General features: G+C 46.3%; 1 protein-coding gene across 7 annotated transcripts in view; it reads left to right on the top strand.

The window, feature by feature from the left end:
* ACACA (acetyl-CoA carboxylase alpha) overlaps positions 1-21,882 on the top strand; it is a 114,746-nt gene that overhangs the window by 32,201 nt on the left and 60,663 nt on the right. For 5 of the 7 annotated variants that reach the window (XM_034068787.1, XM_034068789.1, XM_034068786.1 and 2 more), the window contains 13 exons: positions 280-426; positions 863-1,051; positions 1,613-1,713; positions 2,281-2,369; positions 3,237-3,361; positions 6,993-7,106; positions 8,623-8,736; positions 9,377-9,466; positions 9,928-10,046; positions 17,259-17,282; positions 19,545-19,688; positions 20,255-20,351; positions 21,653-21,760. In XM_034068787.1, coding sequence (XP_033924678.1) covers positions 280-426; positions 863-1,051; positions 1,613-1,713; positions 2,281-2,369; positions 3,237-3,361; positions 6,993-7,106; positions 8,623-8,736; positions 9,377-9,466; positions 9,928-10,046; positions 17,259-17,282; positions 19,545-19,688; positions 20,255-20,351; positions 21,653-21,760 — 1,461 coding nt within the window. The remainder of the gene's footprint in view (positions 1-279; positions 427-862; positions 1,052-1,612; positions 1,714-2,280; positions 2,370-3,236; positions 3,362-6,992; positions 7,107-8,622; positions 8,737-9,376; positions 9,467-9,927; positions 10,047-17,258; positions 17,283-19,544; positions 19,689-20,254; positions 20,352-21,652; positions 21,761-21,882) is intronic. The other 2 variants (XM_034068790.1, XM_034068788.1) reach the window with 1 other exon arrangement.

Below are 21,882 nucleotides of genomic sequence, written 5' to 3'. Positions count from 1 at the left end.
AGGACTCAGATTATTGTCTCTTCCTTTGATTCAGGGTAAAGTTACGTATATTCTTGTTCCCTTCTTACTTCAGTAGTAGTGTTAGCCTATTTTGTGTGTACACAACATGGAACTGTTGGAGATCCAGCTCATAACCTTTCTGTCTCTCAACCAAGTGCGTTTTTCACACTGGAAATTCTTCCAAGTTCAATCTGAGTCTCCAGTTGATGGTAAACTAGATGTTACCACCATGGATGATGCCATGCAGGTGACAAACTGTGCCGTTCATTGTGTTTCCAGGCAGAACTGCACACAGGTACCTTGCCACAGATCCAGAGCACAGCGCTTCGAGGTGAGAAACTCCATCGCATCTTCCATTATGTCCTGGATAACCTGGTCAATGTGATGAATGGATACTGCCTGCCAGAGCCCTACTTCAGCAGCAAGGTATCCATTGGTTCTTTATCAGTCCAGGGTTAGGCTGGGCAGTTTGCATGTTCAGCCAGTACTACCCTGCTAGTGCCAGCTCAATTCAGTTTTCTTTCTTAGACTTCCTCCCAGTCAATCTCACCAGAAAGTAAGATAGGAGAATTCCATTGATGATACCCAAAACAAAGACAAGGAGTTGAGCTTGTCACTGCAGCCTTGTAGATGGGGTAGAAGTCCTAGAGGGAGGAGGTAGGAAGGTGGACAAATCTGAGTCAGCTCTTGGTTTAAGATAGCACAGTAGCTCTGTCATCTATCCCAGCTGTCTCTCTCAATTCCTGGATTAGCTGTGTGATAAAACAGTATTGAAGATGACCTCAACAAAAAGCCTTTTCTCCCTTTTTGCTGCTTATTCTTTTCTTCATGCTTGTCTTTACACTGAGTTGTCTCTCTCCAGGTGAAGGGCTGGGTTGAACGACTAATGAAGACACTGAGAGATCCATCTTTACCTCTGCTGGAGCTTCAGGACATCATGACCAGTGTTTCTGGACGGATTCCACCCAATGTAGAGAAGTCCATCAAGAAGGAGATGGCCCAATATGCCAGCAACATCACATCAGTCCTTTGCCAGTTTCCCAGCCAACAGGTGATGAAACCACACTTTATAGGGGAACAAAAATTGTTTTGTGTTGGGGCAAGGAGAGAGGGAGGGAAAGCTCCTTTAAATTATCTGGAGGTTACTTGGACCTGAAGGATGCATTTCGACATGGGATCTACCTGTATCACTTGAGCTTGCCTGCTTTGCCTGTACAGAAGGATGTGTGTTCCCTGCTCAGTGTAGCTTTAAACAGGCAGTTTGGCAGCAGTTTAATCCTATCAGTGGCCTTGTGGGCATTTACCTATTTGCTTTTCGCCTGGTGCGTGTGCTGCAGTGCAATATGTAGTGTCAACCTTAAAAAAGAGTGATTGCAACTAAGGGAGGCCTCATTACGTAATGAGGTGTTGGAAGATGATTTCTCCAGTATATGATATTGTGCATTGATTTTTGTGTCACTGTCAGGTCACTAACTTCCTTAGCACTTTATAACGCTTCGGTCTTTGCTGGAGCTCTGGTCTGTTTGGAAGAGCTCAGTTTCTCTGCTGGTTGTTCAGCCAGATTGTCCCACCAGGGCAGGGACTCTGATGTGATTTGATGGCTCTCTTTCAGATTGCCAATATCCTGGACAGCCATGCAGCCACCTTGAACCGCAAATCGGAGCGTGAGGTCTTCTTCATGAACACTCAGAGCATTGTGCAGCTGGTACAGAGGTGAGTCTTTTTCAGGGCTGCTCCCTAACTGCTGGGTGGTTGGTTGGGGTGTTCTGCTGCTGCTTGAAAGACCTGAGCCTGCTCATCTGTATTCACATGGTTTGATTATGCTCAGAGTCTAAATCACAAGCAGTAAGCCTGCACACTTCCCTCAGGTCCACAGTGCGGAGGATGTGTGTGGCTCCTGGCTGCCTGTGGAATACACACAGGCACATCCTTCCTTTTTTCCCTTTGCCATATGAAAGATTTAACTTCTGTCCTGACACTGATCATGTCTTTGCCATTTCACTAAACTGCTGGTGTGTATTACACCTTCCAATGTATAGAGTTTTCAGTATTTGTAGAAGAAAAAGGACATTTGGTTGCAAAGCATGAGCCTTGCTTCCCACGGTATTAATGGCAGGAATTAGGGATTCACATAACAATTGGGGTTTTCAGGTATGCTGCTTTCTGTAAGCCAACAGGTTTGTTCTGCCACTCCTGGTGAGTGTTATTTACTTGTGGATCGTAGGAGCTGTGCTTGACCAGTCTCAGTGAGTGCTAGGTTTCACTTACTTGTTTCTGCAGGTACCGGAGTGGCATTCGAGGTCACATGAAAGCAGTGGTGATGGATCTGCTCCGTCAGTATCTGAAGGTGGAGACGCAGTTTCAGCATGGTGAGTCTCTAAGAACATCAAGGATTTGACTTCTGAAAGAACCACACTTGGTCCCAGAAGGTCCACATGGACGCCCTTCAATAAAGACTAACTTTGTGGTCAGGGTTAGGGTTCCACATGTAGAAGCTTCATATTAGAAGCTTGATTTATTTCCTGATTCCTGAGCATCTGTAGCAAAACCGGAGTTGGAAAAAACTGTTTAAATTCACCACCCTGTTTAGCTCTCTCTTAACTGTTTATTAAATTCTATGGGAAGAAAATCAAGTGCTGTAAAAGAACCCCTAAAAGATCACTGAGTTGTTTGCACCTGCAGTAAAACACCAGGAAGCTGCTTGCTGTTCCCAAGAACAAACCTCAGCCTGAAGCACAATCGAACTAAATGCGCTGCACTGCTTCAGGCAGGCACAAGAGGGCAGTGGAGCACTAGGTGATTTTGAGGCTCCAGCTCTTACAGGTAGTTCAGATTCTGCTCTTCTTTTGTCCTGCTCCATTACCTGCACCATCCTAATGGTACCGCAGCTTCATTTCCACTTCAATTTGCTGGTAGTGGAGGATGGTGCAAGTCTTTTTGCTGTTATTTTATTTTGGTTGTCACTGGAATGAAAGAGTGAGCTCACCATCCCTCCCTTTAGAATTGCTCACAAAGGAGGTATTTGGTGTTGGAACTGTTTTAACAAGAGTAGGATGTTTAAATTACAGTTTGCAGTTGAGGGCTGGTGGAAGGAATGCTTTATTCTCAGAGTTGTGTGGACCATGCAAAGCAGATTCTCAAAACATGTATGGAGAAAGACAAAGACACATCTTGTAACGTGTATTCCTTAACACAGGGGTGTGAAGACTGGGAAAAATGTGCCTTTCTGATTGCAGGTCACTATGACAAGTGTGTCTTCACGCTTCGGGAAGAGAATAAAAGTGATATGAATGCTGTGTTGAACTACATCTTCTCACATGCTCAGGTCACCAAGAAGAACCTGCTTGTTACAATGCTCATTGTAAGTTGCCTGTTGGTGCTCTAGAAATTTGCTGCTTCTTGTAGTTGTGTGTTTGATGCTTTGAAAGGTACTGAATTGACAGCTCTGTTTCTCAAAGATGGAGGCTTCTGACTACAGAAGCAGTGGCAGCAGAGGGGGGTTTCTTCTTGTGTTCTTGGGGCATGTAAGCCATGTGTTAGAGGAGACCCGGGACTCACTGTCTGGCTCAGTGTCTGTGCACCTTCTGGTTCATGACTATCCTGCAATAGTTGCCTATGAGAGGCAAGTGATTTGTGAGCATCTGTGGAGAGATAAGGATGCAGACTTCACTCTTACACTGGGAGAATGCTAGAGGGCTATGACTTGGTTTAGTTCGCTTCTTCATCCCCAGAGGCCTCAGAGAGGTCCTGTCTTTATATAGCTCATGGTACTCAAACTGGAGTTGCTTGGAACGCAAAGCAGTATGCTGCCAGCACGAAAAGCAGATGTTGTAATAGCAACATTTTTATGGTCCTTCTTTACTAATGAGGGTGATACCCTGGTAGGGAATAGCATGAGCCAGCCCATATGGATGCTGCTGAGGAGTTTTATTGAGCTATAGTTTAGTCTTAGGGGTTGATGGTGACTTTCTTGGCTTCTTCCTGGTTATGGTCTCAGCCTGATCTCAGACTTGCAGTGGTGCTTTTGGACCAGTATACGCTGGTCTGCATGGTGGAATCCAACTCACTTTCTCAGCACAAAGCTGATCTCTTCACATCAGGCCTCTGACCCTTGGTATGGTGTCCAGGGGGCTTGTGAAAGGATGGGGAATGTCCTAGGGTCAGAATTCCTCTTGGACATGCATAGATTCCACCCTAGAAACACAAATGAACCCTCATGCCAGCACCCACCATCACCTTTGCTGCTTCTTCGGGCTTGTTACTCTATGAAAACTCTCAGTTTCATCTACTTCAGTCCCACTCATGGGTAAAACTCCCAGTAAATGACATTCCCAGGAAAAATAATTAAAACCCAGTTGAGTCCTGTCTCCTTTATTTCATATTTCATAAAAAGCTTCAAGAGCTGCTTGTCCCACAAAACGCTTTGAAGCAGGATGAATGCCCCCTTCCTCAAGGCAGGCTGAATTTAGCTGTGACAGACTACAGCTAGGTATCCTGCTTTGTAAGAGGCTCATTTCAATACTATCTCCCTTTTCTCCACGCTCCTTTTCTGTTCCATTTTACAAGCACAATATGGGCTGGTACTGCCAAAAATCTGCCCAGAGTAGCCATGCCCAAAATAGCTCTCAGAAGCAGGAACAGAGTCATCCTTGTGCTAGGCTGAGGCTGGGTTTCTTCAATTCCAGTCTGCGAGGTAGAAGGACCGGTTCTTTCTTTCTGCCTCTCCTTTCCCCCTCCTTGTGTTTTTTGTCCTCCTCTTTTCCTTTCTTTCCCTTTCTGCTGTGCTGTGTGATTGTAAGTAACACTTGCCTTAAGAATCTCATTATTTGAACACGGAGCCATATTTCCTCTGAGGATTCTGGAGTAGCTTTGAGCCGGGGCTGTTCATTTCTCAAGTAATCATGCTGGCGTGATGGAGAGAGAAAATGGCAGCTGTTCGCAGCTCAGGCCTTCAATTTGCTTCAGAGTCCAGTCACTCAAGTGTGTAATTACACGGGGGTGCCGGGGAGGCGTTAGGCCTTGTCAAAGAGCTGGTTTGAGGCTTTGCTGCTGCCTTTGCCAATCAGTGCAGGCAGAGCCAGCGCGGTGCCAGCTCCCTGCTTCAGTTTGCTCTTGGCATCCTGATTATTTCTCCCTGAAACATGACTGAAACTTTTCTCTGTCTGGTTTTTCACCTCCGGCCATGCCGTGTCTTAGAGGCAGAGCTGTGCTGTGTCTTCGTGTTGGTGTGTGCTGGGAAACAGGGAATGCGGAGAAACATCAAAGCCTTTTCCTTTTCCTTCCTCTGCAGCCATTCTGCCGACCACTGTCCATTACTTCCCAATTCCTGGCCTAGGAATTATTACTAGGAAGAAGCTGTTCCTTGTGAGGGTGCTGAGGCGCTGGCACAGGGTGCCCAGAGAAGCTGTGGCTGCCCCATCCCTGGCAGTGTTCAAGGCCAGGTTGGACACAGGGGCTTGGAGCAGCTGCTCCAGTGGAAGGTGTCTGTGCCCGTGGCAGGGGTTGGAACTGGATGGACTTTAAGGTCCCTTCCAACCCAAAGTGTTCTATGATGATTTTATGATTTCTACTTAAGTGAAGGTTGACATCCCAGTGTGCAAGAGCTGAAAACACACTGGAGGGATCCCCTGACACTTTTGGTGGGCTGTGGCATTTCGTTGCCAAGTTATTTCTGTGGGGTGGTGTAAGTCTGTCCTCCAATGGCAAATGTCATATCAAAATACCTTCATGCCTATCCTGTTATTGATGTATCCCTGGGAATCCATCAGTAACAAGGGGCTCTGAGGATGGTTTAGCAATTGTGTTCTTGTGCCATCCTTCACCTTTTTTAGCTACCACATTTAAAGCAGGATGGGAACTACTTCATCCTTCCTAGATGTGTTGAAACGTTTGCTGATCCAAGACTGGTTAGTAGGGGACAATGATCTAGTAAGAGATAGTAGCTGTTTACCTTTGGAATCACATGTAGCATGAGCTGTAATTTGTTAGTCAGTCTATAGGACTTGTATTATTTGTCTTTTGGGTTTTTAGTTTGTTTTCCCTGGCAGGCTTATCCGTGTAACCTGCTGCACAGAGGTTTCCCTTTTCCCCTTTCTACTTCTTGGATCTTCAAAGGGTCTTTTCTGGACTCTGTGTTTGACATCTCTTAAAGACGCCAGCACTCTTTCCTGTTGCAAATCCCAGTTTCATCTCTCATTTTCCTCCTGTGATTCATTTACCAAGAGAAAAACTGTTAAGTGCTGGCTAGAAGAAGCATATTAGAGGCTCCTAGAAGGTTTCCGGCTTTGGGAGTGAGAGGAAGAGGCTCCCAGGCCAGTGAGCCACAGTTGAGTCAAAGACTGTGGGATTATTCATGGGAATTAAGTTATGGTTTTAGTTAGCTTTTTGTAGCCTTATTAAAGGAATGACAGGATCTTCCATTTCAGTATTGCAGATGCTGTGTCAAATGTGTGGTTGGGGAGTTACAGGGTTTTGGGGGGTTCTGGGGTGTTTTTGAAGTGGACTTCAGGAGGTTCTCCTGCCAGATAAACGCCTTCTGTTTGATCACCTTTCATGGTGAAGCTCTGTTAATCCTTACGTGCAACAAAAGGTATTTCACTCCGATTAAATGCTCTTTGGGTTTTGCATTGCTGCTAGAGGGGAGTTCTGGTGCAAAACTGGAATTGGGTAATGGGAAATCATTTAACCCCAGTCTCTCTGACATGTCAGTATTTCTCATGTGTTTGCATGCCACAGCACATGCTGCAAATAAGAAAATGGGTGACAGTGCCAGTCCCTTCTTTCCTCTGTAGCTTTATTTATATGTGTAAAAGTATTGAGAGCCCAATACCTGTACCCTTGTCAGCACAGCATTGCAGAGTGATTGAGATGGTGACCTGCAGAGGTGATGCTGTCCAGCACGTGCGTGTGTAATTCAGGTTTCAGCTCCTCTGCAGGAGGACGGGAGATGGTTTTCCTCTGTTCTAAGCATTTTCAGTTCTCTTTATGTTTAGGACCAGCTCTGTGGCCGTGACCCCACCTTGACAGATGAGCTGATTAATATTCTGACAGAGCTGACCCAGCTCAGCAAGACGACCAACGCCAAAGTGGCCCTGCGAGCGCGGCAGGTAAGGGAGCGTGTTCAGAATCCAAGCTGATCCTGGCGAGAGCCAGGCTGTGCTGGTCGGATCAATAGGGACTGCTCCCGCTCGGAGCTCTCTCTTTTGCAAAGTCTATATCTCTTGATGTTTAGTTTGATTACTGTGCAAATGTGACGAGTAGATTACTGTGAGCAGCTTTAACAGTGAAATGAATTAACTGATGGTGAATCACTGTGACAGGCTAACACAGATTGCAGCGGATTCCCAACCACTGTAATATTTGAAGTACAGATTACATTCCTTTTGTCCCTCCTCATCCAAAAGGTTTTGTCTGGCTCAAGTAGGAGTTAGTTGAGAGTCACCTATGGTTTGTGTGACAGAGGAAGTCGAAATACATGGTTGCTCTGGTTCCTTCTGCCTGTATAATCTGTGAACCCAACTAGCTCAGGCTGCCTGGAATGTGGAGGCAGCTGTGCAGTGAACAGCCATGACATGAATCTGGGTTCATCAGCAGACTTACAACTGTGAATTGGTGTGCACAGAACACGGAGAGAAATCTACACAGGAGCTACATGTTCCTTGCAGCCACTAAGGAATTATTGCAAGGAATTATGTTGGTCTTTTGCAGGTTTCTTTTGGCTTTGAGTTGTGTTTTGTCAATCTCTTTTAATCTGAAAATAATTGGGAGAACTCTTGATATTGGTAGTTCCAACATTTTGGTACAGATAATAATCTAAATGCCAGATACCTACTTGGATATTATTGTGAGCTTCCTCTTTAGCAGTTAGTCTGTAGGCAGGAAGGGATGAGAGGGCACAATCGTTTCATGGTAATGCCATCCACTGCTCACACTCCACAATCCCTATCTCCATTCTGAAAGCAGGGAAGCTGACACTTTGAGGATCACTCCTTTTATTTCAGAGCTTGACTATTGAAAGTGAACGGGGCATTTGAAGCTGCTCAGTGACCTTATGTTTCCTTCAGGATTGTGTTTGTGTCCTTGAACCGTTCAGTTATTGAACCTCTCAGCAGCATGCTGGGGATGGTGCTGCTGTCCTTGTCTGTGTCTTTATGTTGCTCTTTCACTTCATTTTCCCCTGCAAGCTGCTTCCCCTTCCTATCTCTGCATCCTTCATGTTGGGCATTTAATACCTGGCACCAGTGTGTCCTGGTGCCTGTGCAGAGGCAGGCTGTGGTGCTGCTCCCTGCAGCTGCTGCCTGCCAGCTCTGCTTTCCAATTAACAGCCGGTCAGGCAATCCCCAGGACTGCAGCTCTGCAGTGCTAAATCACATGCACTGATGGAACTTGATTGAAGCTGTTCCTTTGCTCCATGGGGAATTGCCAATAATACAAACGGAGCAGATACACAAATGAGGCTGGGGAGGGGAGAGAGTTTGCAGCATCACCCAGGTGCCACAGAATTCACAGGAGAAACCAGCCGCCTCTGCTGGGATGGAGCAGGCTGGTGCTGCTCCGGAGGTAACAGCTGATGGCTCAGCATCACTCCTTCCACTGACATCCCCTGTGTGTGCTCTTCACCAGGTTCTCATTGCTTCCCACTTGCCCTCCTATGAGCTGCGTCACAACCAGGTGGAGTCCATCTTCCTGTCTGCTATTGACATGTACGGACACCAGTTCTGCATTGAGAACCTGCAGGTATCTACCAAATTTCTCTCATTGTTTCCCTGCTTTCTCCTCTTTGATCTCCATGTTTTGTATTAAATCTCACCTGTAGTACCAAGGTCCTTGTGGCTTTAAATTGTATTGTTCTGGTTTGTAGCTTCCCTCACATTTTTGTTTTCATCCCTATACTAATATCAGAATGATCCCATCACAGCCTACAACCTCCTCGAGGAGGGCAGCAGAGGGAGAGGTGCTGCTCTCTGTCTGGGGACCAGCAATAGGACACAAGGAAATCTGCATCAGGGAAAGTTCAGATTGGACATGAGGGAAAGATTCTTCACTGAGAGGGTGGTTGGTCCCTGGAACAGGATCCCCAGGGAAGCAGTCATGGTGCCAGGCCTGTCAGAGATCAGTGTCCAGATGATGCTCTTAATCATATAGGTTTAGTTTTAGGTAGCAGGAGCAGGGAGTTGGATTTGATTCTTCTGGGTCCCTTCCACCTTGAGATATTCCATGATTTAATAGAAAAAGGTCATAATCCTTGATGTACAACAGGAAAAGCACAGAAAGTAGAATTAGTCAGCCTTCATTTGGGATGTGTTTATTTGCCTGACCCTGTTTGCGAGACAGGCGATTCCCTCTTAATGCTCATGCCTAATGTGATCTCTTCTAGAAACTCATTTTGTCCGAGACATCCATCTTTGATGTGCTTCCCAACTTTTTCTACCACAGTAACCAGGTGGTAAGGATGGCAGCTTTGGAGGTAAGCCTATTGCCATTGAGAAAACCAAATATCATTAATTTTTCTTTGGTTTCTGTTATGGGGATTTTTTTTTGAGCACAAGATTAGGAGAGCTGCCAGTTACATGGAGCTGCCAGTTACTTGGAGCCTGGCATTTAACAGCATTAATATTAATAACTTGAATCTGGAACTTCATTCACTTACCTTCTTTGCTTTTAGAATCAGATGGTTGAAAGGGTTGAAAATGAAGCTGCTGTCAGAGAATGTGGTCAGCCTCTACCCTGTTGTTGGTTGCATCCTGCCAGACCAGCCTTCCTCAAAGGATAACTTTAAATTCTAGTGAATTAGGGTTCTATTTAGATATTTTTTGGGATATCTGTTTCAATTTGACTGTTTTTTAAGTCTCTGGTGTATTATTTGTCTCCTTTGTCTCTTCCTGCTTCCTTACCCCAGCTAAGCTGATGGTGTTTCTCTCTAACTAGGTGTACGTTCGAAGGGCTTATATTGCCTATGAGTTAAACAGCGTTCAGCATCGCCAGCTGAAGGACAACACTTGTGTGGTGGAGTTCCAGTTCATGCTGCCCACCTCCCACCCAAACAGGTCAGATCACGTCTGCAGGTGCCTTTGGAGCGGGAGGTTTAGGGAGGGGCCACATCCAATCTTAGCAAAGGAAGCTTGCAACAAAATTGGTGGAGAAAGGGAGAGTCCCAGTGCCTCAAATAAGCACAAACTACTTAAGATAAGCCCCTGTGTTACCCAGTGCCTTCTCCTCAGCTATTTCCAGCCTCAGGAGCTGTGGGGGGTAGGTTCTGCAGTTTGGATTCATTTATATACAATAGTTTTCATGTATTTTCTGAAGAAGTTCCACTTCTGTAGGAAGTTTCCTCTAGAAGTTCAGTTCTAGCTGAATCTGGAGCCTTCAAAAAGATACAATTCCAGGCAGAATAATCAGTTACTTGGAATTCCAATAAAGAACAGTCAAACATCCTCTGTCCCTTCTGCAGCACTCCCCTGCCAGCCCTTTGTATCTGTTTGGGATTGGCTCTACTTTCAAACCTGGCTTTACCGGATGAGGTGAAACCTTTTCTAGCATGTATTTTTCTTCTTTTGGAGCCCAAGATGCATGTGTGAATGGGTTGAAATGGAAGTGCTGGAGCTGACGTACTGTGGCTTTCAGCCGGTGTTTATCAGATGTATTTCTTACGTCTGCAACCAAAAGCATCAACTGTTGGCTGCTCCATCTTACAGAAGCAGGGTCGCATCTCCTACTGTGTGCTAAGATCATTTAGAAACCCCACCAAACACAAACCCCCAAACCCCTTGGTTATCAGAGCCCCTTCAGCACTGGCAGCTGAGTCAGTTCCCGTGTTCTTTCACTTGCAGCAGGAGCTCAGGGGGTGTTTTAGCCGCTGTTCTGTTTCTGGTGCAGTGAGACTCGGTGGCCGCCGGGTGCCACTGTTGGTCTGTGCTGGTTTGGCTGGAAGGCACCGGCGCTGTTTTTCTCCTTTGTTTCCAAACATCTTTTTCCTCCTTTTATTTTTGGTGGGGCTGGGCAGTGGGGTCCAGTCTCGCTTCATTGAGAACCCATCAGTACATTTTATGAGATGGTTTTCAGAATCTGGTTTGCTAGAAATGAATGACCGTCCTCAACAAGCAGCACAAACCACTCCCAATACAAATGGGACATGCATTTGGTCTCATCTGGTTCCTACATTTCTAGAATATTTGTAAATAATTGCATACTATTTTTAGTATCCCTTTATAATGCTCCCCCCCGAGCCCTCCACTTCTTTCTCCATTTCTTCCCTCCGCTGGTCTCAGTTACCTCTGTTGCTCGGGGGTTATCTGGCCTGCCCGTGCTGCCCACGGCTCTATTACTGCGCACAAGCTTAATTGGACAAGGTCAGCTGGAAGAGGAGAACTGTTTCCTGCTTGGGGAACTGCTGCTTTGTCCTGAAATCTCCTCTCCCCTTTATGCTGGATTCGCTGGGGCAATGTTCTGTGGCTCAGTTCTGCTTCTCAACCATCAGCACTACTGATGGCTGACGGAAAGCGCATTGCGGTCCTTGTGCAGAGGCCAGCGGGCTTGGGGACAAAGCCACTGCTTGCACAGGCAAGCCCTTAGAGTTCAGTCCCTTGGAGTTGCACCTAAGTCTGTTAGCAATGAATTTGGCTCCTGTTGCTTGATGCAGCTTCTTGCAGTGTGTACCAGCTTGTGCAGCTATTGTGTGCTCGGGTGCTGAAGCACAGCCCGGAGCAGGATACCTGGGGCTTAGGTTAGCTCTGTGTGTGGAGGTTTAAGCTGGGTGTAAAGGCAGACCTTGTGCGAAGTCCAAGATACAGAAATCTCAAAACTGATATTGTCTTGCTGAAGTCTTCTTTGTTGTTTTTGACCATGTTCTGCGTCCATCGTTTGTTTTTCTGTATCTTCTGTAGCACCAGCTTTTAGACTGAAAAGCTAAAAATGCATTCCAAGGGAAACCCCAATAGGCAAAGTATCCCAGCTGACCAAGCCAAAGGTCCCTTGAGGCTTTGAGGTTGGGTCCTGATCAGCCAGAGAACATTCCCTTATTGGAGCTGATGTTACTAAGCTCCATCATGTTAGTATGATGCCACATGGTTTCCAGCTCTTTCTCAGGTATTTTTAAGCCCTGGTCCCTTTTGTGTCGATTTCTGTGAACATTTAAGGGCCCAAATGTTACTGGAGCAAATATTCGTGTAGAGAAAACTGCAAACTGGTAATGGATACTATATTTAAATTCTTTGTTATTTAATCCAGCTATGTCTTTACTTAATTGTAGCAGTCACAGTCACTACTTCTGATCTGACTAATCACAGCCAGCCACTCAGGCTTTGTATTTCTGGCCACTGAACAATTGCCATCAACTACCCACAGGAAAGCTTTAGATAGGAAAGGAAAACTATTAAATCTGCTAAGAAAGTCATAGAAATGCAGCCTGCTCCTGGTGGGTTTTGTGGGCAGAAACTGTTTTGGGAATTATTTGTTTAAATTAATAGAAAACATCCCGTTGTAAGAATCCCCACTGATGCCAATTGCAAGGGTAAGACATAGGGAGAAAAACTGCTTATAATTGAAACCATAGAGGCCTTTCCAGCTCAAACCCAGCATCCTTATTGCCCGGTGCAAGGCAGATGAGGAGCACAGTGTAACCATCTGGTGCCTTTTGCAGTAAATGGAGTTTGCCAGCCCTCTCCAAGTAGAGGGCGTTGCAGTAATCCCATCTGGAGGAGGCGAGACGAGAGTGTCCACGGGATGCTGATGGCTGCGTGCTGCAGCAGGGTACTGCAGACAAATGCTGATGTGCAGAGCCCCTTGCATTTGGATAACCTGCCTCTTTCAGTCATCTAGAGTCCTGGTGAGAAAAGATGGGAGAAAGAAATGAGCCCTGTTCTGAGCTGTTCTTTGCTTCCCTCTTGTTCAGACTGCCCTGCTGAGATGGGAAGCTGGTGGAATATTGACTGGTGTTTAGAGAGTTCAGCTTCCTTTGTGAGAATGGCAGGCCAGGTGACAGACACTGAAAGGCCTTTCTTAGGTGTTCAGTGCATGAAACAGTGCTTGCCTAATCTTGGCTTAAAATCTGTTCAAAGAAACATTGTGTGTCTAGGAGAGGGAATTATAGTGCTTTTTCAAGAGGAGAAGGGGTTTTTCTAATAATCCTCCTCTCTTGTCCTGCTTTTGGACAGCCTTTCTTCTGTCTGAAGCTCTAAGGTTTAAATTAAACTGGGACATTGTCTGCTGTAGCCAGCTTTTGGAGCCTGCTGCAGAATGGTGCTGCTGCCCTGCTCTTCCTGAAGCATCCCCTGTCTCCAGCTCATCCTGTCCCCCAGCCAGGTTGTTCAGCTGTTCTCTTGCTCTCTCCTTCCCCAGAAGCAGATGTGCTGGAGGATCAGAAGGGAAAAACTCAGAGGTAACCATGTTTCCTCTGTCAGATGCCAAGACAGTTGCTGCCAAGGGGACCTGGAGATGCTGGATGTACCTCTACTTTGGGGTGTGGCAGTGATGCCTTCAGAATACACTGAGCCCCAGGGGAAACAGAAGTGTAACCCAGCTTGATTTGCTCCCTCTGATGCCTTGACCATGCCTTCCCAGTCCATCCATGTGCTGAGCCTTCCTTTTGTCCCACATGCCACCCCTCTCTGTCACATTTGGCCTTAACATGTCCTGGGGAATCCCCGAGTCAGGAGGTCCCATTGGAAGGTGGAAGGGAAGGAAAGCTTCCACAATGCAGATTAAGACTTCAGGTGTTGATAACTGGCTTAGCTTTACCTTTGAAACTTGGTACCAAGCTCTCTGATGCCAGCTCACCCTCGTGTTCAGAGTTGGGAATGCACACAACTTGGCAAACATGGACATACAGGCAAATGCCTTACTGCAACTTGCCTAGGCTGAATCCATTCTTGGGACTGCATCCTGCTCTCCGTGATGCTTCCAAGGGTGGAATTCAAGTCTAGTCTTCAGCTTCTTCGCATTTCCGAAGTTAGCAGTATCAATGTCTCAACTATCTTGTGCTTGGCTTTGCCCAGTACCTCCTCTTCCTGTGCTTGTGGATGTTTGTTGACGCCCTACTTGGACTTTGATGTTGCTCATTGCGAGGCTTAAGAGTGGTGCATGATCTCTCCTTTGCTGTCTCTTGGTGTTTTATCATCTATGGAGTATTTTGGTTGTTCTTTTCTTGTCAGCCTCTTCCTTAGCTTACAGGCAGAAACCCATTTTGAAGGCTGAAAGCCAAATTAATTATTGCTGTTTCCAAACAGAGCTTTTACAGAAGAATAAGGAAACAACACTTAGAGCAGGTTTATAGGTTCCCTACTAGTCTCATTTTACTATGATATACTCCTAAGATTTGAATTTCTGACGAAATAGGGGTGTTTTCTGGGGACTGAAGGAGTTGCTAAAACAGCCTCTTGCATCAGTCCTTGGAATGCTGGTACTGAACCAGCTGTGGCTGCTCCGGGCTCTGACCGCACTGCAGACCCGGGTGTACCACTCCAGTGTGTCCTTAGGTAGCCTGAGGTCCCCTCCTTGTTGGGAAAGAGCGGCTGCTCTCGGGAGGGAGGGAGGGGGAAATGCTTCCAGGACACCTGTAAATCCCTGCAGCTCCATGCTGAGGGTTGGATGTTAATTAGCCAGCAGGCAGCACTAATGTGTTGCCGTTCCCTTGGCTTTGCCTGTTTCTGAAAGGGCAGAATCTTCCAGCAGAGCAAAGAAGGGGCTGTTGAAGGGGCAGCAAACTGAATGGAATGGAGATAATTTTATGCAAATTGGACTTGAGCAGCAGCTTCAGCGTGGCTGAATCACAGAGGGAGCAGAAGAATGAGGGAAGAGAGGGAGAGGGAAAAAAACCCCATCAAAACGTATGGTTTGAGGCATGTTTCACAGCCTTCTCTTTAGATCCTTGTACAGAAATGAAGAAACAGAAGAGGAATGCCACTGGTCAGAGCCGGTGGAATTGCTCTTTCTCCTGTGGTACTGCTGTTAATAACTACAAGTGGGTTATTCAGCCGACCTCTGCTGATTCCGCTTTGCTGCCTCATTTCAAAAGCTTTGCCCTGCGCTGGCACTGGCTCTCACAGCTTGCTCTCCCCAGCAGTGCTTTGCATGCCTTGCCATCATTCCATAGGGGAGTGCTCCTGCTGGAAAAGAAAGAAATAAATAAAAGAAAGAAAGGGAGGGACAAGGGGAAACAAATTCCCATTCATCCCGGGGGAGCCAAGGGGATTTTGGCTTGAGCAGAAGGGGGGATTGTAACAGTAGAGTGTGTTTTGGTGAGGAGCACATTCCTGATGAGATCAGCTTCCCTGGTCAAGAAGGGAGTTCAAATGAGACAGGGAGAAGGGCTGGGGCTGGTGTGGTGGGAAGGTTTCTGCTCCTGTGACCAGCTGGTTGTGAAGGATGGTGCCTTTACACAGCTCCCAACCCCTTGGTGCTGCCCAGGGCTGAGCAGCCTGGCTGCTGGCTGGTGCTTTATGTCGAAGTGCAGGGGTACAGTAGCTCAGTGAACTGCAATGCCCTTTCACAAGGCCTGCTTGCACTGCAAATACCAAACCTCTGCCTCTTAGCATGTGTTGGTGACAAGTGACAGTGCAGCTCCTGTTATGAGAAGCCCTCTGCAGCTACCCTGACCTGTAGATAGAGAGCCAGCCCCACAGTGTGCAGCTTGGAAACTACTCCTCCATTCCTTTCTGACATCTCCAGCCCCTGAGTCTTCTGTTTCCCTCATTGCAATTCCTGCCATAGACTCTTCAGCTCTGTACTGAGTGGCTGGAGTTCCTGGAGCAGGGCAACAGGGAGCCCTTTCTGAGATGGAAAGGAACATTTGTTATGCTGGGGCTCTTTTCCTGTCTGTTTCTGAAAGCATCCCAGGGAGCACTGCACAAGTGTACCCAGTGTAGGAACTGCCAGGCCTCTCCAGACTGGATTTCCCAGCTGAAATAGATCACATGCAGCTTTCCCACTCTTTGCCAAGCTAAATAATAGTCCAAAAGAAAGTCTCACACCAACACCCTGAGGCCCTATGGCCCCTTTGGTCCTACCCACAGGCTCTGTGCCTCTCCCCACTGCCTCCAAACAACACTATTTACCATTGAACAGATAGGTCTTTAGGTCATTTTGTGCTTTCTCCTGTATGGCTTAAGGGGATCACAGGAACTTTTCATGCCTCTACCTGTAATGCACCAAACACACACAACCTTGCAGTGACTATGACTCTGCTGTGACAAAACCAGCTTGTGGACAGGACCGGGTGCAGTTGGGGTGTTTAGCAGCATTAACCTGGGAATACCCTGTCATTGAGTACTGAAACTTCATGGCCACTAACTTGGGGTGCTGGCTATGGACAAGGATGTTAAGAAAGTCTGTGGTTTGATCTCCTACAGGTTTCTATAGGGAAGGGGAGGGTGAATGTCCAGTTATGTGCTCCCTGAAGCTTCGCTTTCCATCGTGTAGTGTTTGCTGTTCTCTTTGTGCAAGCATCCTTATGCATGGTTTTGTTTCAGCTTAGTCTTTACCATGTTGAATGTCAGATCACAGCAGTTTTTGCATCTTGCATGGAGCAATATGCAACCCTGTGCTTTCATGAATGTAGCATGAGCAGTTCTTCACACACGCTGGGGTGAAGATGTGCCCCTCAACTCTCTTCTGCCTCACGTGCATCGCTAAGCCCTGGTCTGCATGCAAATATGAGAAGAGGTGGACTGACACGCAATGTTCTTATAAATAGCCTTAAGTTCTGCTTGTTCTTCTGGGTATTCAAGGCCTTGAAATGCTGAAAATGCCACGTGTTAAATGGTGTTTATGCATGTGTTTGCTTTGTTGCTGCCTTGTTGTGGGAGCCAGTGCATGGCTGCTTAGTGGAGAGGTTTGGCAACGAGAATTTGCCTTGTTTTCCTGAACCCGCTGCAATCTTCCTGTGTGATATGGTCACTTCTAGCATCTGTGTTGTTTGCCCTTCCATCAGGGAGTGTAAACTCCCTGCTCTGGTCTTGCTTGTGTGCATGCAAAGAGCTTGAGGTGGGTGTGATGCTGTAGAAATGCTGGTAGTGTGGCACGGTTTCCTGGGGTATGTTACCTGCATGTGTGCTCCTTCCCATGGCAGCCCTGCAGGCGAGGTCAGGTGGTGGGTGCCTTCTCATGGTCCAGGAAGTTGAATCCTGCCCCGTTCCTGACGGTTGACAAATTTGGGATTAGTAAAACTGTAAACTTGTCGCTGGTCTGTGGATCAGCTTGATGCTAGTTCTTGATGATGGCTGTCACTAACCAATCGGTAACTAACTGTGGTTGTTTGATTACAGAGGGAACATCCCCACGCTAAACAGGTATGGTACTTGTCATCTTTTAACATTTGAAAAGACAGACTAGAAAGAAGTAGCCTAATACTTAATGTCTTAACTTGTTTTGTTTTAGTGCCCTTACCTTTACTTGGGAAGCTTTCAAACATGACTCTTCTTTTTCCTTCCCTTTTCCTCTCCCATTGTCTAAAACATGTTTTCAGCTTTTCTCTCCCCTTGAAAAAAACCTTTGCATGCAGCAGCCTTTGTCACTAAATTTGCCAGGGCACTCAGCTCATCTGCAGTATGGTACACAGCCAACTGCCAGCAGGATGCTGCTTGTAGGGTCTGGCTTTTGGGACTGGATTCCAGCTGTTGCCCCTCTGGTAGGGTGTCACAGGGAACCAGGCAGTCACTCCTACCCGATAACATACCTATTGCTACCCTAGTTGCTTATAACTAGCTTCGAGGCTGTTCCACCTCCTTCCCACCATAGATGAATCTACATCTCAAACAGCTGACAGCATGTTTTGTTGTGTTTCGGACACTAATTTTTCCTCCTGTGTCTCAGTTGAAAAGTATTTCTTGTTTTAAATAATACATGAAAAATGTCTGCTGTCTCTTTGTTTAGTTACTGTTCTGTGGTAGTTTGTTGTATTGGTTGTAAGAAATGTACACCAAAGCATGTCCTGAAAAATATTTCTCTTTCCAAACGTGAATACCTATTATTTATTGCTGCTTAGAAACCTATTTAGGGAAAAATAGTAAAAATGGGCTTGGAAGTCTCATGGCTCTTAATCAGAAGTAAATTAGAGGAACATAGAGTGACTTTAAGCACGGAGAGCTATTAATCAAACTGCTGATGTTTTAGACTCTTTAACAATGTACTTAGGACCAGATCACTGTGGTTTTCTGTGTGTGGAGAGAAAGAAGTCTTAGTAAAGCTGGTAAGTAGCAGCGTCAGCAGCCTCCAGTCCCCATCCCCTTCTGCCTCCTGTTGTGGCACCAGTTGGGGAGGACAGAAGCTGAGCTCCATTAGTGTCTTCCTAAGCTCTGGGGAGAGCAAAGCAAGCACAAGTGCACTGTTCTGTGTTGCAGAGCCCTGCCGTGTGCCAGTTCTGCATTCCTCTCCCTTCAGAGCAGGCTTGAGGGTCTCACTGTGTAGCAGGGAGCTTTGGAAGTGGGTTCCTCAGTGGATGAAGATGACTGTAGTCATGGTCAGAAACGAGAAACAGTTATTAAAGTGAACCAAACCCCAGCTCTTATAAGAGCTGAGTGATGTTCAGCATACTCAGGATCTTGCCTTCCGCCAGGAAGGAATGATGATCATTAGTAAATGCTGCTTCTGCTTTAAATAGAAGTCTCTTACTCAGTGCCTTCCTCTGAGCTTGTGTAAATACGTTGCAGTCCCCCTCACTTATGTAAGGGTTTGGTCCTGTATGAATGATGTGTGTGCTGTGGTGGACCTCAGTGCTTGAACGGTGGACATCAGGCATGAGTATGACAGCAGTGAGTGTCTGGAGCTCTGTGTTCTGTGGCCAACTGCTTGTATTTAGCAGCTGCCACCTTTTAGCACTCAAACCTGAGCAAAATAAATAAGGGGAGTTGCAATGCTTTTAAAGTACGGGTTAAATTAGCTGGAGGAGTGCATCTGGTGAGTAGTTAAAGTGGAAGGCACTGTAATAGGACTTTATTTAATGGAAATTCTAGTGTCAGACTATAAACCCCTCCATTTCTGGCACAGGGCTTTAGGGAGGACACTGAACCACACTGCATCTGAGGAGCGTAAATTATGCTATGGCCAGAAAAATTGTGGAAGCAATAAGATAGCATGGGTACACTTGAACTTAATTTGTAAAAATTTACTAAACCTTTAAAATGCCAAAGCTTAGAATTATTGTTGTTTATCTCAGCGGTCCACCTGTAAAGCAAAAACGTGCATACAGGAGGAAAACCATCTTCAGCTTTGCATAGCCAGAATTGACCTGCCATCGCAAGAAACTCCTTAAGGAATTCTGGTTTTAAAAGGTTATAACATCCTTTCCTAACTCCTTTAACTGTTCCTGTACACTGGGACAATGTCCAGGTAAGGGCATTAATGGCACCAAGGCATGCCAGCAGTGCAGGGGCTTTGTTGGAGGCAGCACTGCAGGTCTGGCTTGCTGAAGAAGCTAACAAATGATGCAGCAGTTGTACTGGATAAACAGCCACGCTTCAAGTAGCCAGAGCACACGTGCACAGATCTTTATCCAGGGATGCTCTTCTCTCCCTTGTCTGTACTAACTCTTATCTTGTTGAATTGCCATTTAGAATGTCCTTCTCTTCCAACCTCAATCACTATGGGATGGTCCATGTAGCCAGTGTGAGTGACGTACTGCTGGATAACTCCTTCACCCCACCATGCCAGCGCATGGGTGGCATGGTCTCCTTCCGCACCTTTGAAGATTTTGTCAGGTATGTGGGGCAGGGTGAGGGTTGGTTGTGTTCCCACCTTCCTAGATTGACCCAAATGAGTCAGGTTTAAGCTGGGCTGGAGCTTGTTAGCTGAGTTCCGGGATTCCAGGTGGAAGTTTGTTTGGATCCTTGAGATGGCAACAGAAAGCTTCGGACTGTTGTAAGAGCAGTTTGCAACCAGAAGAATCAGCATCTTGAATCTCTGCTGATGGAGATCACTTGTAGATGTGCTGATTTCCTCTAATGCTCTTGTTCACATGTATGTAGGTGGGAGGATGTGGTCTTTATGATTTCAATCTTGTAGGGGTAGGCAAAACCCACCCTGCAGAACCTTTAGTAGTCATGAGGGCCTGCAACCATGAGATCTCTGACTAATGTTAGAAGATCCAGGCTCTGCTTTGTTTAGAGGGGTGGAGGAGGTATTGCCTCCTCATCTTCTGAGTTTGGCCTGCACAGGGAAGGAGTTCCTTTCTCTCCCTCCCCCTTTTAGTGACATGATTTGTGGCTCTCAGGGCTGTGTGGGCTTGCAGCAGCGTGTTGACTAATACTTCTCTGGTGTATTTCAGAATCTTTGATGAAGTGATGGGTTGCTTCTGCGACTCTCCTCCCCAGAGCCCAACCTTCCCTGAAGCTGGCCATGCTTCCTTGTATGATGAAGACAAGGTACAGCATTTTCTTCTCTGGAGATTGCTCTCAGCCTGGAAAGAGAAGGCGTGCAGAATGCCGCAGTGACTGCAGGCTAGATACTTTTCACTGGTTCGAGTGCTGGAAGCGGGAGTTAAAAGCTTTATGTATTTATGTATGTGATTCGTTTGCTTGCTCCACAGCAGGTGATTCAAAGTAGGTGGCCATTTTCTGACTCTGTTCTAAAACGACAACGAAGTCTCTCACTCTCCATATAATTCTGGTTTGTGGCTTTTAACATCAGCACAATTACAGGATCCACAGCAGCGTAACTGAGAGCTTAGACCCGCAATTAAGTGTATTGGGATACTGAACTGCATATTCAACTACCTTTACCTTGAGTCACACTTATTTTGTGCCTTACACCCTTCCTAGTCACGTTACCTTCAGAGTCTTCCTTCTGTTCTACCTCTCAGCACTGTTTTGAGGAGGAAAAGATGAGAGGAACCCCTCAGTTTTTGCACTGATGTGGAGTACAGGTGCAGAGGGAGCAGATGGTTCATAATCCTTAGTAACAGAAGACCAGTTTCCCTCAGAGACACAGGTAGCTGCTCCACTGCTCTGTCCTGCCCCCCAACAGCAGGAAACTCTGTGGGAATGCAGTCTGTGTCCAGAACAAGGCTTGGTTTTAAACTGATACATTCATCTTGACGTGTGTGGGTACTGTAGCCTTGTTCCAGAATATTACCACCAGCCTTAATGCCCCCAGATCTCTCTACCTCCCCCTCACCTCACCAGGGATAACTTCCTTTTCATACTCAGTTTTTCACTGTGAACCACAGGCTCTTAAATGCTAAATTTGTCATTTCTCAGAGCTCTAATGTAATTTATGCTTCCACATTATTGCATTTTGGTGGAGATCTGGAAACACACATTGTTTTGTTCCTACACTTTGAATTCACTTAATTTCATCACCTCTCTTGATGCCGAAGTCCTCTAATGTCCTGCCTGTGCTGTGTCTTGTTAAGAGAGGACCTGACCCTGCATTCCTTCTGCATCCAAATGAACCACACTCGAGTTAGCCAAATCAGATGTGACCATCAGAATTGGATTCTCCAAGTGAAGCTCCTGTTGTGGCCATTAACTCCTACCCCTGTGAGCTCACATTTGTGAGGCTGCTTGGTCAAGGATTTCCCTCGTGGTTTTCCTTGGTGCACAGCATGTTCTGCTGAGGCCATTTCCCCATGGGCATCTGTATGTTAGAGTTGTGTTTAGGGAGCCTCTTTTGAGAACTAGTTGGTAACTGTTTACTGATGGGGAATGTTTTCTTTCAATTGCAGGCTGCCCGTGAGGAGCCCATTCACATTCTCAATGTTGCTATTAAAACAGACAGTGACGTGGATGATGATGGGCTGGCAGCCATGTTCAGAGAGTTCACACAGAGCAAGGTAAGTCACCTTAATCCTCTACCTGGAGCTGTGGCGTTGTGCAGGATGGTTCTGTTTGCTGTGGGAAATAAATAAATGCAACAGTTACATCCTTAATTTATCCTGTCTAAAGCCTTGCTGCT

Source organism: Melopsittacus undulatus, chromosome 13, assembly GCF_012275295.1.
Source record: "Melopsittacus undulatus isolate bMelUnd1 chromosome 13, bMelUnd1.mat.Z, whole genome shotgun sequence".
NCBI lineage: Eukaryota > Metazoa > Chordata > Aves > Psittaciformes > Psittaculidae > Melopsittacus > Melopsittacus undulatus.
Note: the sequence above shows the minus strand (reverse complement) of the source record. Positions and strands in the feature narration are given on the sequence as shown.